Genomic DNA, 18,662 nt, shown 5'->3' with positions numbered 1-18,662 from the left:
CTCACTCAATGTAGTGTCCGCTCTTTTCTTTGAGAGACTATTTCACACTCTAACAAGCCTCACTCACAGGACAGATTTTCCCAATATTCAGCCCCAGTGTTTCAGTTTCATCCCACTACTTCCAGCCTCTCCTTCTTTGGCCCTAAATCTTTCCACTTTGTCTGTGGCATTTACTCCCTCTAGATTCTTGTAGATTATGTCCCTCCATCGTCTGCTCCCTAGCTCTCATTTCACGAGCTCTACACATTTAGCTCTTTGACTCTTCCCTCCTGTAAATCAATCCCCCAGCTCTTTAATCATTTGTATGGCACTTCTCTGAGTAACAACCATAAAAGATGCAAAGAACAGACTAAAAATAAAGAGATTAGAAAGAAATTATTCTTTCTGTATGTGCTCTCTCCTACTCTGTATAACAGTTTATTAATTGTATATTTGGTAAGTCACTCCAAGAGATGAACAAACTGCTTCAAATCAACTAAGAAGTGACATGAAACGTTCCCCAGATCTCAGAGCATTTAAAACCTGATCTAAATCTCTTCGGGGCAGATGGGTCCAGGAATCAGACCTAGCAGTGAATGGAGGTGTTCAGGGTCCTTTCCTCAGTTCAGTACATTGTACCAAAAGGTCCAATTCAGAATTCACACCCTGGTCTAGTTCTTTCTCCAAAGTTACACAACTGCCAAGGATATTTGGATCAGTTCCTCTGGTTCCAACTTGTTTGTTAGCATGAAAAATTGCTGGTTACCTTAAAAAAATCATAAGGTGGGGGGATTATTTTTCATTCTCACAACACTCCCCATTCCTTCAGGGTAATGCTGAAATTGGCAAAGAAAGACTTTTCTTGTGGTAGTCTAACATGTCCAAAAGTCGTAAGTTCAGAAATCTCCCAAAGGCAGTCTGTTTGCTCTGACTTCCAGCCCATTTGTACCTCCTCCAGAGTAACATGCCACAGGCTCAATCCTGCAAGGTGCTGAGCATTCTGCCTCTGATCCAGCAAAATATTTAAGCACGTGAGTAGCCCCCACTGAAAACAACAGAGCTCTGCTGATTTACACCAGCTCAGGATTGGGCTTGTAATAGCTATTACTACTACTGTTTATGAACTTCCAAGACATCGCATGATGGACACGAGTTACCTAGATTGCTCCAGTGAAACCACATGATCAGTAGTCTGATATGAACATGTATGTGAGGTTTTCTCCTATGAACACAAGTGCATTAAAATTGAGGCCTATAGCTAGGGAAGAAACTATAGCTCTGTCACTTCCTAGCCTGCGTCTTTCCTTTCTCCTTTGGCTCTGTTATTTTGGACTTTGTCATAGTGAAAAAAGGAATAAACTGAACTGAACATGCCACAGATGCAAAAGATCACCAGCCTCTTCTCCAAATCTATGCCTTTATATTGCACGTCCAACAAAGTGTCATATGTGCCCATGCAGATTGCACATGTTTGAATCAAGTTAGATGTTTATCTACCAGCAGGATAATACATGTGCTTAATTGTGGGTACAAATGGATTAGCAGCAGCTAGGATTTTCAAGGGGGCTTAAGGGAGTTAGGAACCCACTATCACTGAAATGTAATGGCAGCTGGGTGATCTGGGTAAGCACTGTTCAAAAATCCTGGCCTATTAATATTAATTTGTATTGGGGTGGCAGCAGGAGATCCAGTCAGGACCCCATTGTGTTCAGTCTTGTACACAAATATATAGAAAAAGACAGCCCAAAGACACAGAAGCCATTAAAAGAAAAATATGGCACTATGACTATTGCCCAGGAGCACAAAGATGTGTGTGATTGTCTGTGGCAAACGTTAATTATTTATATTACTATAGCAACCTAAGGGCCCCAAACAATATCAGAGCAGGCACACAGGAAGAGACCGTTAGTGATTTATTCAGAGCAATTCAATGACTTGTCCAAGGTCAAACATGAGGTTCGGAGAGAGTCAGGAATTGAACCTACATCGCTAGAGTGTTGATGAAATGCCTTGACCACAGAACTAGTCTTCCTCTCTGAAAAGTTATTTTGCCTTCTCATATTTAAGAAGCTAACCTTCAGCAGGTTCTTTTGTGTATTTTTTCTGTCAGGCAAACATCTAACATTATGAGGAAAAGGAAAAACACAGAATGACTGAAAGGATGCAAGCAAAAAATGAATGTTTTGAATATTCAGGATTAATGAAGGAAGGAGAAAACTCTGCCTCCAATAAGCAATTTATTGAAATTTAATAAGAATGGATATTGTAGATTATTAAATAATCACTGATCGTTAAATAAGACTTTCTCAGGATTTAAATGGCATGCAGGAGATAAATCTGGTTACTAGCAACTAACTGTGAAAAAGAAAAAGTGAAGATAAAAGGAGTGCTAAATACTTCCCTTTGAAAGACTTTTACTTTAACCTCTTGGTTTCTGCTTCCAGCACAAGTTAACAAGTCTTACTCTCTAGAAAATGAATTATTACTATTTGTATTGCAATAGGAACGCAGAGTGGGGCCCTGTTGTGCTAGTTGCTCTACAGACACGTAACAAGAGACAACCCTTTCTCTAAGTAGTTTTTCATTTATATAGACAAGACAGACAAAGGCAGGGAGGGGAAACAGAAGCACAAAGATGGGACAGTCATGCAGCAGGGCACCAGCAGAGTCCAGATCAGAACCCAAGTGTCCTGAGTCACAGTGCCGTGTCCTTTTCCGGTAAACTACACCATCTACATTAGCCAGGTGGTCATTGTTAAATAGACTTAAAAAAAAGAGTTAGAGGCTGATTCTTGTTTACACTACGGCCCCTGTACACTACTCCAACAGTGTAACAAGCTTAAAGTAGGTATCCATGCAGTTGAAATGGCCTTAATGTAAATGAGAACCAGTTCCTTGGGATGAACTCCTGTTGTAAGTTTCTGGATTTTCATACCTCCCCTCCTGGTTTTAACTCCTTCGCTGCTGCAAGTTCGGTGTTTGTGTCTTGGTCACATTTTTGTAACAAAAGGATCTGTTCAAATGAACAGAACACAACAGCAGAAAGTGTGTTTTCTCATGTGTGACCTGGGAAATCAACTTTCTCAGTTGCTGCAGCTACTTCCCTGTGTTCTATGGAGCTGAAGAGCTGTTGCAGCTAAAGCTTTCTTTGCAAGATGGTCAGCCAAGCTCTGTAGATATAAGGAGCCAGTGAAGCTAGAGTTCTCCTCATAATTACTTTTTTTTCCCCTAGTTCCCAGCATGTTGACGCCCTCGGGATGGTCTAGGGGAAGGGCAGGGAATAGGGAATCCATATAAGCTGTCACATTGTGGGAACCACAGCTATGGGGTAATTGATGGCTGGGATTTCCAAAGGAGCTCCCAGCCCTACCTCTCTTTGAAAATCGCAGCCATAATTGCTAAATACTCCCCCTGCCCAAGCTCATGGCTCTAAAACGCCTTCCGTCTTCCTCATGATTAGCTCCCTCTTAGTAACATATGATGCTTGTGCAAAGCCGAGGGTTGTGCAGTTACCCCCTTCCCACTCCCATCCCACATTCCCTCCAGTCCCAGTGCTCAGTCACTGGGAAGTCTGTTGTGATCTGCTGTGGCAGGTGCTCAGCAGGTACCTTGTGTGAGTCAGTGTACTGTAGAGCACTGAAACAAAGCCCTGTAGCATGATAATCTAACATGTGGTGCCACGGCTGCCAGACCCAGACCTGAGGAAAAGGTGGAGGTTTTCAACTTTTCACAAAGTTCAGAAATGCCTCACGTTCGCTTAACCTGCCAACCTCTCTGTTCTATTTTTTAACCCCAAACACATGCGAGTCATGTGTGACAATCCACATCAGGGCTATGCAAGCCCGGGACCGTCTCATCCGCCTGCTGTTTCCGAGCCTATGGTGATGCTCCCAACCCATAAGTGGTTGGCCTTGCCCAAGAGGTGGGAAGAGTAATATATCTGGTGCCTCAGTCTTATTCTGCCACCCTTATTCCCAGCGAGTAGTGCCTTACTCCATTGAAGCCAACTTGGGCAGTAAGGGACTTTTCAGCCAAAGGGCAGCAGAAGCTGGCCTGGAGAGGTTTGTTCTTGGCTCTTTCTTGGGTAGGAGAGAGCATAAGATGCCTTTCTCCCTTGCAGATGACTACAAGTCGGAGCTGAGGGAGCAGTTGCCTTTGATCGCAGGGTCTGCAGCAGCCGGTGTGGTCTTCATTGTCTCGCTGGTGGCCATTTCAATCGTCTGCAGCAGGTACCATTTTCACCCACAGTCTTTAGCTTTTCCTTTGTGATCAGAAGGAAGAATCTTCCTGGCATGCAGTGGCTGTGCCTCCGATTCAGTGACAGGGCCTTCAAAGAGGGGCCTGTGATGGGTTCTGTCATAGAAACCCCCTTGAGACTGCCACCTGATGTGCTGAGACTACCTCTGAGCCCATTTTCTCTGTCAGCTTGGGACTTCAGTACCCTGTCTTGTTGAGCCAGACACGCTTGTCTGCTGCAAACACAGACCCAGGTCTGAACCACGTCTCCAAACAGCTGCAGACTTAACTGAAAACAGCTTGAGAAGTGCTGGTTCGGTTACAGAGACCACCTTGGGACTGTCACCTGGTGTGCTGAGACTACCTCTGAGCTTGTTTTCTCTGCCTGTTTGGGCGTCCAGAACCCTGCCTTGTCGAGCCAGACATACCAGTCTGCTCCAGCACAAACACAGGGTCTGAACCACACTCCCCAAAGCTTAACTGAAAACAGCTTAAGAAGTGCTCCTGTCTCCATGTAAACTCACACATTGTCCGCCCTCCATAACACTGATAGAGAGATATTCACAGCTGTTTGCTCCCCCAGGTGTTAGTCATTAACTCTGGGTTCAATAATAAGCAAAAGTGAGTTTATCAAGTATAAAAAGTAGGATTTAAATGGTTCCAAGTAATAACAGACAGAACAAAGTAAGTTACCAAGCAAAATAAAACAAAACTTGCAAGTCTAACCCTAATACATAAAGAAACTGATTACAGATTAAATCTCACCCCCAGAAATGTTCCAATAAGCTTCTTTCACAGACTAGACTCCTTCTTAGTCTGAGTTCAGCAATCACACACACCCTCATAGTTACTGTCCTTTGTTCCAGTTTCTTTCAGGTATCTCTTTGGGGTAGAGAGGCCATCTCTTGAGCCAGCTGAAGACAAAATGGAGAGGCTTCCAAGGCCTTTTATATTTTCTCTCATGTGGGTGGAAACCCCTTTGTTCTTCTGTGCAAAGTCACAACAACAAGATAGAGTTTGTAGCCACCTGGGCAAGTCACATGTTTATGAATGATTCAGCTTTTTGCAGGCCGATCCTATTGTTTACATGTTAGTTTGAATGTTGCCAGGAAAGCTCAGATGTGGACTGGCATCTCCCAAAGTCCATGGTCACTTAAGGGTTTCTTGACTGAGCACTTACTGAGAAAAGTCCTTTCTCAAGAAGCTGACCAAATGCTTCACTGAGGCTACTTAGAATCAAACACATTGAAATACAAATACATAGCAAATACTCACAACTTCAAATACAAAAATGATACACGCATACAGACAGCACAATCATACCCAGCAAACTACAACATTTCCACAGACACCCCACTTTACCTCCTCTGTACAAGCCCTGGTGCAACCATAGGACCCTGAACAATGATCTATACGTTCACAGTTCATGTCAATAATGTCACAGGGCCATTGGCTGCAGTGCCTCCTGCTGGCCAGTCTGGAGAGAAGCAGCGGCCAGACTGCCTGGGGAGGGAACCCTTCACCATTCCTTTTGGTTGGATGTGCCATGCCATACAGGTGTAACAGGAACTGCACTGAGATTTGGAGGTAGTGGGAAGTACAAAGTAAACAGCATGTGCAAGGAAGGCACGTGAGGGGGAGAAGGATGAAGTATCCTTGCAGTACCGAAGGGCAAGAGATATGCGACTTCCAGCTCCCATTAAAGTTTGCCAGGAGAAGGCAGCTGAATGAGCTGGGGACACCTAGCACAAAGCAATTTACAAATGACCATGATGCGAGTATTGTACTAGAGATTCCCAAGGCAGCGCTGCCACAGGCGAATATAACACCAGACAGTTCTCAGTGTGTGATACATTTTTCAGTGAGTTTTTTTGCAAACACAATGAGAAGTTAGACGTGAAACAGAGGGTAAGCACGTTTCATTGAAGTGAACATGAGCCACGGAGACAGCAACATATTGAAAGGAGTCTAATCAGAGAATTTACTTCAACAATATTTTTGCAGACATGGTCCCAGTTTTATTGTCTCCTATCCTTTTCTGCTCCGTTCACAAAAAATAGGCTCCAGAGCTACAGTTTATGCTGGGTCACTGTCTCTTCCTTCTCCTGTGGACACTCACTGTTTCAAATCTCTGACATACAGACATATGGGTAGACAGCTGCACGTGTGGATGTGTCTCTATTGATATTTCTGCATGTGAATGTGCACAGCTATATCATCTCGATGTAGATATGTGTTAGTGCGTGTGTAATAGGCATCATTTTCCCATGCCAGTGCAAGTAAATTCATTGTCACACTCTTTTTCAGAGATGCTCTGAGTGGTCTGGGTAAGAGTGAGCCACTTATACATTACCTGAACAATTTGTCTCCCCTTTCCCTAGGAAGCGGGCTTACAGCAAAGAGGCCGTGTATAGTGATAAATTACAACACTACAGCACTGGCCGAGGTGAGTGGAGAGAAAAATGGTACAGCAGGTTTGTGTTGGAGAAAGAAAGTTGTAACGTGTGTGTTTCCTAGACACTAATAATTTTTTATAAGAGAGCTGCAAGTGTTTGTGTAGCTTTAGAAATCACATCAAAAGATAAACTTCTCAGTGCAGCCTAACTCAGATGAAGATGATACACAGGACAATAGCAAAGAATTTATAATTATAAGATCAGTGGAACTCAGCACACATTCATGGGCTTGAAGAAGGAGAGCGAGGCAGTTGGGTGGAGAGAGAGCAAAGGCTATTGTGCAGTAAGATGCAGTACTAAAGGAGAGAAGACGACATCGGCTATAGAGCGGAATGAGTGAGGTAGAAGCATTGCATGCCTCTGAAGGTGGGGAGAAGGAATTGGAAATTGAGGGAGAGAGGAAGCTAGTGAAGGGATCTAAAGAGAGCAGATGTGATCAGCACACTGGGAAAGGATGCTGATCTTAGCAGGAGAGCTAGTGCTGGACAAATAATTGGCTTTATGGTTTGGTGGCTGAACTGAACAGTCTGAAAAGAAATTTCATTTCAGGTCTACCCGAAACAACAATTTTTCAATTTTTCTCACTAAAACAGAAACCCCCCAAAATTTTGTTTGGGGTCAGCTCAAAACTGCATTTTTCAGCAAATAAATTATTCACACACCCCCGCCCTCCCCCAAAAGTCACCCAGTGTAGTTTTTGCTATGCTGGAGCTAATTACAGACAATCCAAAGTGAAGGAGGTTGCAAGACACAAACTGACAAGACACAAATTGAGTAAGACATGGATCAGGATTTATTGTAGCAGGGCTTGAGGGGAAAGGGCAGATCTTAGAGATGGTATAGTGATCAGAGTCTCAACATGATGGGAGGAGGAGAGAAAAATATGCAGTGTGGCTGACTCTTGCAATTTTTATCATCTCTTTCCCAATATTTGGGTTCTTTTAAAGCTCCAAATGCTGGAGGAAGGTGATTAAGTGAGATTCTCAGCTTTCCTTTTAAAAAAAATTAAGTTTCTAGCCCTCATTTCTGCAAGAAAATCTTGAAAATGTGACAAGTGCATCTTAGAGGCTCAGAGATCAGGAGACCAATAAAAAGAATCCAACCTTTGTCATTGTTTTAGTCTTATAATTTTAAGGCAAACTTTGGATTTTGGGGGGCCTGACTCATGGTTTTTGAACAGATTTGCAATACAGAAACTGGCCTTTGTGTTTCGAGTCAGGGTGTTATAGGGGATGGTAGAGTTTCAAATGGATAGATAAGAGGGGGTGCGGTGGGGGGCCTGAGTGATCTGATAACCTGAAGTTTAGACATGTTGAGCTGGAGCAGTCTGTCAGGCATCCATAAGGCGGTACCAAGGAGACAGCAAAGGTTCAAGGCTGGTCAGGAAATGAATGTCAAAGTTAAGAGAGCAGACAGATGGCTTAACCCATGGGCTCAAAGGAGAGCATCTAGGGCAAGAATAAGACAGGCAAAGTGGGGAGAGGAGAGGGAGGGCAGTGACAGAGCTGGTGCCTCTTCAAGCAATGCTAAAAACCAAGAGCATGGAGAGGTCAGAAAGCCCTGGGAAGAAACAGGGGCGGCTCTAGACATTTTGCCACCCCAAACACGGCGGCATGCTGCGGGAAGCGCTCTGCCGGTCACCGTTCTTGCGGCTCTGGTGGACCTCGCACAGGCGTGCCTGCGGAGGGTCCACTGGTCCCACGGGCTCCACCGAAGCTGTGAGACCAGCGGACCCTCCGCAGACATGCCACCAAAGGCTGCCTGCCTGCTGCCTTCCCGCACCCCCCGCAGCATGCCACCCCAAGCACGCACTTGGCGTGCTGGGGCCTGGAGCCGCCCCTTGGAAGAAAGAGCCTGTAGAGGGAGGGCCCATGAGCCAGGCAGGGGGTGTAGGGGTCACGAACGAGGGGAGAAGGCTGTAAGGCTCAGTTATGTGAGTGGGTATGATGAGAGCAGTCTGAAGGGAGGGAAGTAGCTGAATTCAGGGCAGGAGAGTCAGCCTCATACTCAAATCAGAGAAGAAGGACTCTGGGAAGAGGGGAAGAAGATGGGGGCCTGGGCCAGACAGTGGGAAATCTCAGAAAGCCAGGTGGAGGCGGTGAGGATTCAGGGAGGGAGAGAGCGGGTGGCAAAGGAGACCTGCAGCTGCAGATTGTCTATGTTGTCTTAGAAGAAACCCAGGAGACCATGAGCAGCAGAGGAAGGGCAGGGAAGAAGACGGAGGTTTAAGGAGTGGAGCAGAGGAATTGAGAGCTGCTGTGGGTTGACAGCAGGGGAAGCAGACAGGGAGCTGAAGCAGAACAGAGGCAGGACAATACAAATATGAGGGAGTCTATGTATGTGGGTGGGACTTTCTCCAGAGATGGTCAGTAGAGTGATTGGAGCAGCCAGGATAGAGGAGACAGGAAGAAAACCTGTTGCAGAAGCATTAAAGGAAATCAACAGCCTCATCTAACTGGGGCTCCTCCTGGTTTCCTCCTTACATGGATATTTAAAAAGTTTGTTGGAGTTAACCTAGGGCCTGAACAGAAAATATTTGCTGGAATCTAAAAAAGCCTTTTAGCATCTTTCATGCAGACCATGGGGTGGCAGCTCTTCTGTCGGCTTCACCAGTCTTATGCTCAATAAGAGGCTGGTGCTTCTATCTCGTACTGGGCAACAGGAGGCTATGTTGCAAATAACTAGAAAGGCTTCTTGACTCGATGCTCCTGATCTGGTTGGTAAACAAATACAAGAACCTGAAAGTCAAGAGGAAGTTCTGTTTTTCTGAAGGGGTTAGCTTTTTTAAACCTCTCTTGAAGGTCTGTAGATCCACAAGTCTGAATAAAATCTAAGCATTGGTTGTGTGCAGAAAGTATAGCTCATACTCAGATACTCTTCCAGTGCATGAACTCTGCTCTTGATAAAACAGCAAATAGGCCTTTGTAACCTGCATGGGAAAAGATGATAAATGAGTAAAGCAACAGCCCCAGCCAGTAACTGCCATCCACAGACTTCACACGCTCTAGCCATGCATGGAACCAGATGCAATGAGTTGAATTCTGCAGTTCCCAAGTGCTTCAAGGAATGTCTCTACACCAGGCCTGCACAACATATGGCCCGTGGGCCGAGGCTCACTGTGCAGCCCGCAGCGGGGAATCAAAGGGCTCTGGGCTGCCTGCAGCCACGAGGAGCCCAGAGCCCTTTAAATCCCAGCCGTGGCCTGGATTCAAAAGGCTCTGAGCTGCCCACAGCAGCGGGGAGCCCAGAGCCCTTTAAATCTCCGCCACGGCAGGGATTCATAGGGCTCTGGGCTGCCCGCAGCGGTGGGGAGCCCAGAGTTCTTTGAATCTCAGGCGCGGCCGGGATTCAAAGGGCTCTGGGCTGCCAGCAGCGGCGGGGAGCCCTGAGCCCTTTAAATCTCAGCCACAGCAAGGATTCAAAAGGCTCTGAGCTGCCCGCAGCGGCAGGGAGCCCAGAGCTCTTTAAATCTCAGCAGCGGCAGGGATTCATAGGGCTCTGGGCTGCCCACAGCAGCGGGGAGCCTTGAGCCCTTTAAATCTCAGCCGCGGCCGGGATTCAAAGGGCTCTGGGCTGCCCGCAGAGATTCCTGGCCGTGGCTGAGATTTAAAGGGCTCAGGGCTCTCTGCAGCTGCAGGTAGCCCAGCGCCCTTTGAATCCCGGCCGTGGTTCCAGCAGATGGGCTGGGGCTGGGATTTAAAGGGCTCACTCTGAGCCCTTTAAATCCCTGCCCCAGCCCCGCAAAGCTCTGGGTTTCCCCCAGCTGCCAGAGCCCCGGACCCTTTAATTTGCCCCTGACAGCTCCCAGCCACCTCTTCAGCTGGGAGCCCCTGGTTGATTTAAAATCAAGTATCACCTCCCCACCCCCAACCTTCCTTTTTGGCCCACAGCTGTCTTGGTGGGGCGGCGCTGGAGAAGGAGGGTTTGTTTCTGCAGGGCTGGACGGTGCTGGGGCGGGGCGTTTCCACAGGCTGGGAGGTCCTGGGGTAGGGAGGGTGTTTCCGCGGGGCCGGGGGGTTTCGGCCCTCAGCTATTTTCTTTAGAGTAATGTGGTCCTTGCTGCTTTACGAGTTGTGCAGGCCTACTCTACACAAACACAGATTCTCGTTAGGGCTTCGCAGATTAGAGACAGCCTCAGTACCCATATAAAGCAGAACATGGCAAGAAAGCAGCAGAGTAGGAAATGAGATACAAAATTGGGACTAGCTGAAATCCAAATTACAGTCTACCACAGAAACTTCCCAGGTGCATTCATTTTCTTTAAAAAGGACCCAAGGTGTAGAACAAATGGGAATAATTATAATTGTAATGAATAGATTATGTTATTTGAGAAATAGCATGAGGCATGTAATTGGACTACAGGAATGCAGATGCACAGGGGCAGAGTTAAAGTTGCATGTTGCATTTCCTGACTCTGAGTAATTCACTTTGTAACCCTAAAGTTCTTTTAGTCATTTTTGTACAGAGTTTCCGGGGGAGGGAGGGGTTGTATTTTTTTTAATAAAGAAAACAGAGGGAATACAAAAAACATAGATACCAACAGAAAGAGATTAAAGAAAAGCATGCAAAACCAGAAAATAAGAGCTACAATCTAGAAATGTTTAGGTATATTGTTATGCCTTCAAGTTACTAGGTAGTGAACAGACGCCTTGTTCGCAGACTTTGCTCCAGCTAGAATACTACTGAGGGCTGATGAGTCATGCTAAACAGCGTGTCCAATTTGCTTGCTCTGGTTTGGGAAGGTGCCACCCAAATAGTTGACTGCCATGGATTCCAAAAACTACTGAAGCTGTAAACCCCAAACCCATCGGGGATTCTTGGTCATGCTGAGGCCTAAACATCAAGCCAAGCTTTGGAATATCGGACCAATAGTTTTCAAAATGATAGGACCTGTTTCTCTGTCACCTTGCACTGTGTAATCATGCATCCCCCTGCAAAATGAGTGTGAATGCTGCCCTTCTGATTGTCATCTCAAATGCAGGTGACTGCAGCAGAAGGAGCTGCTGACCCCTGCTTCTGTTTTTCCTACCTCAGCTAGAACTTCCTGTCCTTGCCATGTTTAAATGTTAGGGAGACGAGCTGGGTGAGGGAAAGTCTTTTATTGGACAGAAGTTGATGCAATAAAAGATATTCCCTCACCCACATTGTCTCTCTAATATTGTGGGAACAACCTGGCTACAACAACAGTGCATGGCTAAATGTTGCCCTGTATCATATGCCTACATAATATACCCGAGCAACACCCAGAGCCAAAACAGAGATGCCTGGGAGAGGAGGTGGTGCAATACTGTGGAATCAGGGAAGCTAGAGGATGGTTTTACCTGGGATATGCAGCTTCTTTTGCATACAGGTCTTATTCATGTGGATAAATCTACTGAGCAAGTGGCTGCTCCTTCGAGTAAGAATTTGCCTGATATTTGTGTCATTCTCTTGAAAAAGTTTCTATATATTTTAACTGAGGAATTCTTTTGCTGCTCGTTTGGAGTCCAAGCGTACAGATCCCTGAAGTTGAGTTAAATTGTATCCCTGTTTAGGAAGTTAGGTTACAATGTCATGGCTTTTATTGTTAATCGTGATTATTATGGCGGTGCCTGAGAGCTGACTAAGATCTGGGGTCCATTGTTCTAGGCACTGTACAAACACAACTTCTAGAAGAGGGCCTCATCCTCCCTGATTAAACTAACCTCGTTATCTCTAGACTGATTCTTGCCTGCATATTTATACCTGCCTCTGGAAATTTGCACCATATGTGTCTGATGAAGTGGGTATTCACCCACGAAAGCTTATGCTCCAATACGCCTGTTGGTCTATAAGGTGCCACAGGACTTTGTCAATTTTTACAGATCCAGACTAACATGGCTACCCCTCTGATACTAGAGAGTTCTAGTTAGTCCCATGATTTTTTTCAGAGGGTGGAGCTTAGCTGAATGGAAAGACAGGTGAGACAACGGGATTGAGGATGTGAAGCAGGTGAGAAGAGGAGCCGAAAGAGGCTATGAGCGGGTAGGTGTGGAGTGATGCTAAATTGAGCTGAGAGCCTGTGAGGAGGAAGCGGGAGGGTTGGAGCAAGGAGCCAGTCAGTCAGGGCAGAGAAAGTCCACTTAAAACTAAAAAATATTTTAGCTGGATTTTGATCTTCTTAGCTCCCCACTGAAAACCCTTGCAATCTTGATGATCTTGTAATCTTTGAGACCAGCAAATCTTTAAGCAAATGTTTTGTACAGTTCTCTAAATATTACTGGACTCCGATAAAATACAAGGGTTCTCTCTTCCCTCTGTCACTTCCTTTTCCCCATTTTAGTCTCTTCTGCTGCATATCTCTACTTGGAAGAAAGGGTTTGTTGAAAGCCTACCAGCTAGTGCCTTGTCCACTAAGTCACTAATGTTCTTTGCAGCCTGTACTCTGACTTGTTCCTGGTGCTGAGCACTCGTCTCCATCGCTGGAAACAGCTCACATGAAGCAACGCAAAAATATTGCAGTAAGAGAATAGATGTCTTTGGAAGAGGTAGGACAGCCCTGCCCAAACTAGGATTTCAAAAGAATACTAGAATACACCCTCTTGAACCAGTCCTTAGGAAAGATAGAAAAGGGATTTGTTGCAGGAACCTTTCTGCAGCTCCACCTGCAATTTGTGATCTTGGGGTCACATTGCCAATTGGCTTTTTTCCTATCTGTTTGCAAATATTGCCAACCTCCTTGAAGGAGGTAATTCTTGATGCACCAGAATGATTACAGATAAAACCCATGTGTTGTGAGTTCTGCACCTGAAAGCTCTGCTGCGAAGAGTGGAAAACAGGCTCTTGGATTGCCAGGGAGACTGCCAAGGTTAGAGAGACGACTAACGCTAATGCTATTATTGCACACACTAAAGGAAAACAGGTGGGAAATTTGTGGAGAGCAGCTAATGCAGTAACAAGTGCATCAACTGGAACAAATAACGCACTCATTTAACTGAACAGCAATTAGAGTCTCCCCTCACCCAGCCCAGCTGTTCATGTTAGAGCCACTTTGGGTGGGTGGTGGGTGGGGAGTAGCCGAGGCAGGGTCTGATGTGGGATCCTGGGGAAAGGGATGCTTGACTAGAGCTGTGCTATCATCTGATTTTCAGTGACCAAACGAAAAAATAATTTTTAGAAACTTCATTTCAGATCAATCCAAAATGAAGAATGTTGTAATGTTTCAGTGAACCAAAAAAGTCGAAAATATTTAGTTTCCTGGTGAATGAAATGCTCTGTTTCATACCTGAGTTTTTTTTACCATTTTAAAACTGAAGTACAGGTTGAACTGAAAAGTGATTTTGATTCAAAAAATTGAAAGGTTTCAGTTCAAAAATGTCAAACGAAACTTTTTGAGCTTTTCTAATGTTTGTTTGTTTGTGAGGGGAGGGGAGGTGTTAAATCAAAACTATTTGATGAATTTGCAAAAAGTTTCAGCCAAACCAAACCTGAATTTTGAGATGAAAAAAGGTTTCATCCAAAACATTTTGCTCAGCTCTACACCTGATAGATATGGTGAAACATCTTCTGTGCACAACAGGCCTTTGTGGATTACTCTAGAAGGGAGATTTTTCCTTTGATGCATGTTTGTGTACATCAGTGGTCCCCAAGCTTTTTGTGGCCAGTAGCACATTCATGTTTTCAGAAGAGTGTGGCGGGCACCAACAATTTTTCAAGGCTTATTTTGTATTTGTACATTAAATAATACAAAAATGATATTTAATATTACATAATATATGAATCCATAAGATAAAAAAGGTAATTTTACATGTAAAAGGTATTAATTAAATTATTTGGCAATTACTCTTTCATCTTACCATGTGAATTTGCTCTTTTTTATCTACTTGTAAGAAAAATTAAGGTGTTTTTACAAAATAAATATCATAAACTGTTTTCATCTTATTTATTTTAAAAAAGTAAAACATTGTTTAACTGCTGGTCCAAATATATTTATTACTTTTACTTTAACACAGATAGCCAGTTATGGTTAATTAAAATATTATTTGTATTGTTACTTGTATCTGGATTTCAGTAAACAAGCAAACAAATATGAAAAAAGTTAAACACAGGTTAATCATACGCCCTTGTCAGCATTTAATGGAAAATAGCTATCATTAATTCTCGTGGTTTTTCTAATAAAGTCAGTGTGATTTTTGGCACTGCATTTCTTTAACCAATTTTTTGTATTTGGGAGAGTAGCATGATATTCCTATTCGTAAGCAATCGTCAAGATGGGCATCTGTAAGCCGAGATCTGTATTTTGATTTTATGATGTTCATTGTTGAAAAGAGAACTTCACCTAGATAAGTGGAACCAAAAAAGGATTTTCTTTTGTATGCTACATTTTTTTAAGGCCGGAAACCTTTTTCAGTCAACCAGATTCCAAAAGTTTTCATCTGTTGCGCAGGGTTTTAGAACAATATCATTTTGAAGGTCCAAAATCTCTAGTTCCACGTCTTCTGTTCTACTTGAATGAGACTCTCAATTGATGTAGCCATTTCTGTTACCTCTATTTGGCTAGTAAAAGGATTCACAAGAAAGGCAACTACAGGGGCACTGATGGTGAAATCTCTTTTCAAATTGTTCCAGAAGTGTTTGAATGTGGATAACAAATGGTGATGGGTTAAAATCAGTGTCACATACCATTTTCTTCATACTTGGGAAATTTACAAGGGACTTTGTTTTCATACGTGATATCCACAAGATCAGTTTTGCTTTGAATGATTTTACAGAACCTATCATTTGATTCACCTGTTTGTCTTTTCCCTGGAACTCAAGATTTAAAATGTTCAGTTTGTCAGTAATGTCGGCAAGAAAAACCAAGTCCATTAACCAGCTGGAGTCTTCTGGTTGCTCGAAGTTCTGATTTGTGGACTTCAGAAATTCTTTGATCTCTTCAGTTAGGCTTAAAAGATGTGCAAGAACTTTAGCTTTGCTCAGCCATCGTACTTCTGTGTGCAAGATAAGATCAGATTGTTTATTGTCAACAGCTTCCAGCAGGGCCTTTAAAAAATCGCTGTTGCAAAGGTTTTGTCGAATAGAGTTAATTATTTTAATAACGACATTCATGACGTGTTGAAAAGAAAGAACTCTGATGCACAAAGCTTCTTGGTGGATAATGCAATGTTAAGACATAAAGTTTGGAAAGGATTCATTCTTCTTACAGAGTGGAATGAATCCATTGGCGCTGTCCACCATTGTTTGTGCCCCATCAGTGGTGTAATGGCATACTAACTGATGTTGCATATGATTTGAATAAATTATAGATGTCCTCACCCTTTGTTCGCCCTTTCATGGGCAATACTTTTAGTAACTCTTTTTTAAGGGTGAAGTCACTATATACTATCCTCCCCATAATTGCCAACAGTCACATATTTCCAAGTCATCCTTTAGCTGAGTTTGCATGTTGCTTGCAATTGCATGTGTCCTCCTCGTAACTGTGTTGTCTGATAACTGCAAGTCTTATATTGTCGACAAAATCTCTCCCTTATTAGGAAATCCTTGAAACAGGCAATCAGCACCAGTCAAATATGCTTCCTTCAACGATTCACCATCTTGAAAGGGTTTTTTCTTCTTTGCGAGCAGATGAGCAATTTTAAAGGAAGCAATAGTAGCACCTTTAAACTTTACCACTTATCTAGTGAAAACAGATTGCTGGGCAGATAGATTTGATTTGAGCTAATTAATTTTCTTCTTTCTCAACTCAGATTTAAGTGGATGGCTTATGTCAAAAGAGCCACGATTAGTTTGGAAATGGCATTCAACATGTTTTTTTGGCACTGCAACAGCACCCCCGCACAATAAGCAAACACATTTCCCTTTATTTTCAATAAAACAATAGTATTCTTCCCACTCTGCATTGAAATAATATGTACATTGTCTTTTATTTGAATCACTCATTTGGGGGCAAAATGTTAAAAGAATAATAAATCGCAAAGCATAAGAAAACAGCAATATCAGTGCAGTGAAATACTCATACAGGGCTGGCTCCAGGCATCAGTGGAGCAGGCACGTGCCTGGGGCAGCTCATACTATGGGGAGGCATTCCATCCATTCTTGGGATGGCAGAGTTGGAGGTTTTTTTGACGGCAGTTCTGGGCAGTGCAGAGAGAACTTGGAGAAAAGCCGTGAGGACAGAGAACACCGGCGCCTGCAACTCTGGAGTACTCTGTCCTCAGCAGGCACGGGGCCCCGGCTTCTCTCCCCTGCTGGGCACTAGGCAGGCCCCACGCCTGCTGGGGACAGAGAACACTGGCGCCTGGAGCCCTGGAGTTCTCTGTCCCTGGCATGTGCGGGGCCGCAGCTTCTCTCCAGCTTAAGCCACAGCCCCGCGCCTGCCTGGGACCGAAAACACCAGCGCCCACAGCCTACAGCCCCAGAGTTCTCTGTCCCAGCAGATGTGGGACTGGGGCTTCTCTCCCCTGCTGGGCAGTAGGTGGTCCCCGCGCCTGCCAGGAACAGAGAATACCGTGCCTGCAGCCTCAGTTATCTGTCCCTGTCAGGCCCAGGGCTGCAGCTTCTCTCCCCTGCTGGACACTAGGCGGGCATACATAAATGTCCCAGCAGGCACCATGGCACCTGCAGGCACTGCATTGGGGACCATTGGTGTACATGCATGCCTGCATCATTGCAACAGGCAGAATTTGTATAATTTGTATATGTAGTTACATGCATATGTGTGGGAATCCCTGATTCTGGTTATCAAAGAGACATGGCCCTCCTATCCAAAGCAAGAGGACTTAGTTTCTCTTCCACATCAGCACTGAATATTCCATGCTGAAAATGATGTAGCTTGCAGTTTTCTTTTTGCTGAAGCAATCTGGTGTAGCACCCAGAAATCAGGGGGAGTATGGCTTTGCGGAGCTGGTGTATCATGTATTCACCATCATCATAGTAGCTGAGCATCTCAGAAAGATTAGTGAGTATGTCCCCCAAATACACCCAGGAGGGCAGGAAGTGTTGTTGTCCCCATTTCGCAGATGAGGAAGTGAAGCTCAGAATGAGCATGTGATCTAAATACCCAGGGACACACAGGGAGTTTGTGACAGAGCTGGGAATGAAACCCAGATCTCCTCAGTCCCAGCCCAGTACCTTAATCACAAGCCCTTCCTTCATGGAAGAAGTAGGAGGAGAAGCTAGTTTCTCATTCATTCTGAGAGATTATGGGGAATTCTGAGACTGAGTTTGATAAATTTATGGAGAGCATGGTATGATGAGACTGCCCATGGTGGCATGTGGCCCATCCGTGACTGACAGTAGCAAAAATCCCCAATGGCCAGTGATGGACACTAGATGGGAAGAGCTCTGAGTTACTACAGAGATTCTTTCTACAGTGGAAAAGCAGCATCACTTGCCCCATAACCTCACCCGTGCAAAACACAGTGCTATCCACAGCCTCAGAAACAACTCTGACATCATAATCAAAAGGGCTGACAAAGGAGGTGCTGTCGTCATCATGAATAGGTCAGAATATGAACAAGTGACTGCTAAGCAGCTCTCCAAAACCACATTGTACAAGCCATTACCTTCTGATCCCACTGAGGGTTACCAAAAGAAACTACACCATTGGCTCAAGAAACTTCCTGAAAAAGCACAAGAGCAAATCCACACAGACACACCCTTAGAATCCCGAGCAGGGATATTCTGTCTGCTACCCAAGATCCATAAACCTGGAAATCCTGGACACCCCATCATCTCAGGCATTGGCACCCTGACAGCAGGATTGTCTGGCTATGTAGACTCCCTCCTCAGGCCCTATGCTTCCAGCACTCCTAGCTATCTTCGAGACACCACTGACTTCCTGAGGAAACTACAATCCATTGATGATCTTCCTGAAAACACCATGCTGGCCACTATGGATGTAGAAGCCCTCTACACCAACATTCCATATAAAGAGGGACTAGAAGCCATCAGGAACAGTATCCCCGATAATGTCATGGCAAACCTGGTGGCAGAACTTTGTGACTTTGTCCTCACCCATAACTATTTCATATT

At 44.5% G+C, this 18,662-nt stretch overlaps 1 protein-coding gene across 5 annotated transcripts in view; it reads left to right on the top strand.

Moving 5' to 3' along the window:
* The window catches only part of EPHB1 (EPH receptor B1), a 356,755-nt gene that overhangs the window by 280,972 nt on the left and 57,121 nt on the right, over positions 1-18,662 (top strand). For all 5 annotated transcript variants that reach the window (XR_004002015.1, XR_004002017.1, XR_004002016.1 and 2 more), the window contains exons 8-9: positions 4,100-4,208; positions 6,597-6,661. Coding sequence is in view for 2 of the 5 variants with exons in the window: in XM_030575683.1 (XP_030431543.1) it covers positions 4,100-4,208; positions 6,597-6,661 (174 nt within the window). In the remaining 3 variants the exon portion in view is untranslated. The remainder of the gene's footprint in view (positions 1-4,099; positions 4,209-6,596; positions 6,662-18,662) is intronic.

Source organism: Gopherus evgoodei, chromosome 9 (assembly GCF_007399415.2).
Source record: "Gopherus evgoodei ecotype Sinaloan lineage chromosome 9, rGopEvg1_v1.p, whole genome shotgun sequence".
NCBI classification, from domain to species: Eukaryota; Metazoa; Chordata; order Testudines; family Testudinidae; genus Gopherus; species Gopherus evgoodei.
The sequence above is the reverse complement of the archived record's forward strand: the minus strand, read 5'-3'. Positions and strand labels throughout refer to the sequence as shown.